This window comes from Poecilia reticulata, linkage group LG12, assembly GCF_000633615.1.
Source record: "Poecilia reticulata strain Guanapo linkage group LG12, Guppy_female_1.0+MT, whole genome shotgun sequence".
Taxonomy (NCBI): Eukaryota; Metazoa; Chordata; class Actinopteri; order Cyprinodontiformes; family Poeciliidae; genus Poecilia; species Poecilia reticulata.
In genome coordinates, this window is record NC_024342.1 from 23,693,103 (window position 1) to 23,694,669 (window position 1,567).

The 1,567-nt window shown below is 45.3% G+C and overlaps 1 protein-coding gene across 1 annotated transcript in view; it reads left to right on the forward strand.

The window, feature by feature from the left end:
• wdr5 (WD repeat domain 5) overlaps window positions 1-1,325 on the forward strand; it is an 11,628-nt gene extending 10,303 nt beyond the window's left edge. Inside the window, exons 13-14 of the mRNA XM_008424711.2 lie at window positions 856-860; window positions 1,074-1,325. Of these exons, the coding sequence (XP_008422933.1) occupies window positions 856-860; window positions 1,074-1,325 (257 nt within the window). The remainder of the gene's footprint in view (window positions 1-855; window positions 861-1,073) is intronic.
• The last annotated feature ends 242 nt before the right edge of the window (window positions 1,326-1,567 follow it).

The window sequence follows — 1,567 nt, forward strand, 5'->3', positions numbered from 1 at the left end:
AAAAAGAATGCAGAGACAAAACACGTTTACACATAAAGACCTTTAACATTTCAGTTCAACTTAAATGTCACTTGGTTGTCCAGAGAAGTGCACAGAGTGAACGCGTGTGTGTGTGTGTGTGTGTGTTCTTTTCATGGGGAAAAGTACTGAGGCGTTCTGGAACGGGAGAGTGCCAAACTCTGCCGGAGAGGTCGATCACATCGAGAAACCCAACTACACTGTCATGAGGTTAAGTGCCAAGTAACAAACAAACAAACAAACAAACAAACAATGGCTCTGCCACAACAAAACAAGCGCTCCTTCCCGTATACTCTAAAGCCTACACGAGTGTATGGAAACAGAGGTATTTGTGCATTACTGAAAATAAGGTCAATACTGTCGTAGCTTTCAGTACAGGTAGATATGAGGTGTTGGAAAGAAAGAAGTGATGCCTGCTGCTGCAGCGAGCAGAGGGGTTTCTGAGCGTGGAGGTGTGTCTGCCTGGCAGAAATTAGCATGAAATGTGAGGCGAGAGACAGAGAGAGAGAGAGAGAGAGAGAGAGAGAGAGAGAGAGAGAGAGAGAGGACTACGAGGAGCTCAGAGTCTGACAGAACGATGACATTTCCTCTTGTGTGGGACTGTGTGTTGAGGCAAAAAAAAAATAAAAAAATAAAAAAGTCTGAAAAAAGTAGACATGTCATCCCTGCACCTGCTGGAGCATCCACCGACGCCCAAGTCTCATAAAGCTAATTTACATCAGTTTACGGGCACAGAGAGTTACAGAGATTGTACTAAACAGGGTTTCCCCAAGTCATTCTGAGTACTTGAGGGTGGATTTGTGGACTGCTGAGACGTCCTTCCCCAACGCCGCACAGTGCTGGTACAGTAAGACATGGTCGGGTCTGTTGGAATTGGCCAGAGACCTGAGGTTTGTGAGAACTTGCCCTCTTGTTAAGCCACTTCTGAGTTCTACGCCGGCAAGCTCACTCTTCCAAAAAAATAAAAAATAAACACCTGGTGCAAGACCTGACATGTTCAGTCAGATCGAAGAGACGAGCTCCTTTGCGATGATGTGTTGTTGTTTTTCCCCCAGCTGTCCAGTCCTGCAAAGCAAAAGCAGGCTCAGATCCCAGATGAAACATCCCAGAGGTTCCACAGGATGTGCGATTGTCCCGATCACAAMGCCTGTGACATCGCCGCKGTGTCGCTGAGCACTGTGGGTGTTGAAAACCTGATCGTCTCTGCTGCTGTTTTCTCATCAGGGAGGATYCGACAAGCAAAGACGGAAACCATGGCTCAGTGTGTCTATGTCCTCGTTCCAGTCCCGTCTCGTCACTTACGTTGATGGTGTTTTATATATTTATATATATATAGATAGATAGATATTTTTTCTTATTTATATATTTTACAAGGTATAAAAGAGACCCATATTCATGATGGATTCCTCGTGTTGAAACACTTCAGAGAAGATGGATGGAGGGACAAAAGCAAGACGGGAGATGTTCGTTTGTGTTGTGCATTTCTTTTTAAGTCTGCCCTTTTGTAGATGTTCTGGATCCAAGGCAGCTGGGGTGATGCATGTTGGGG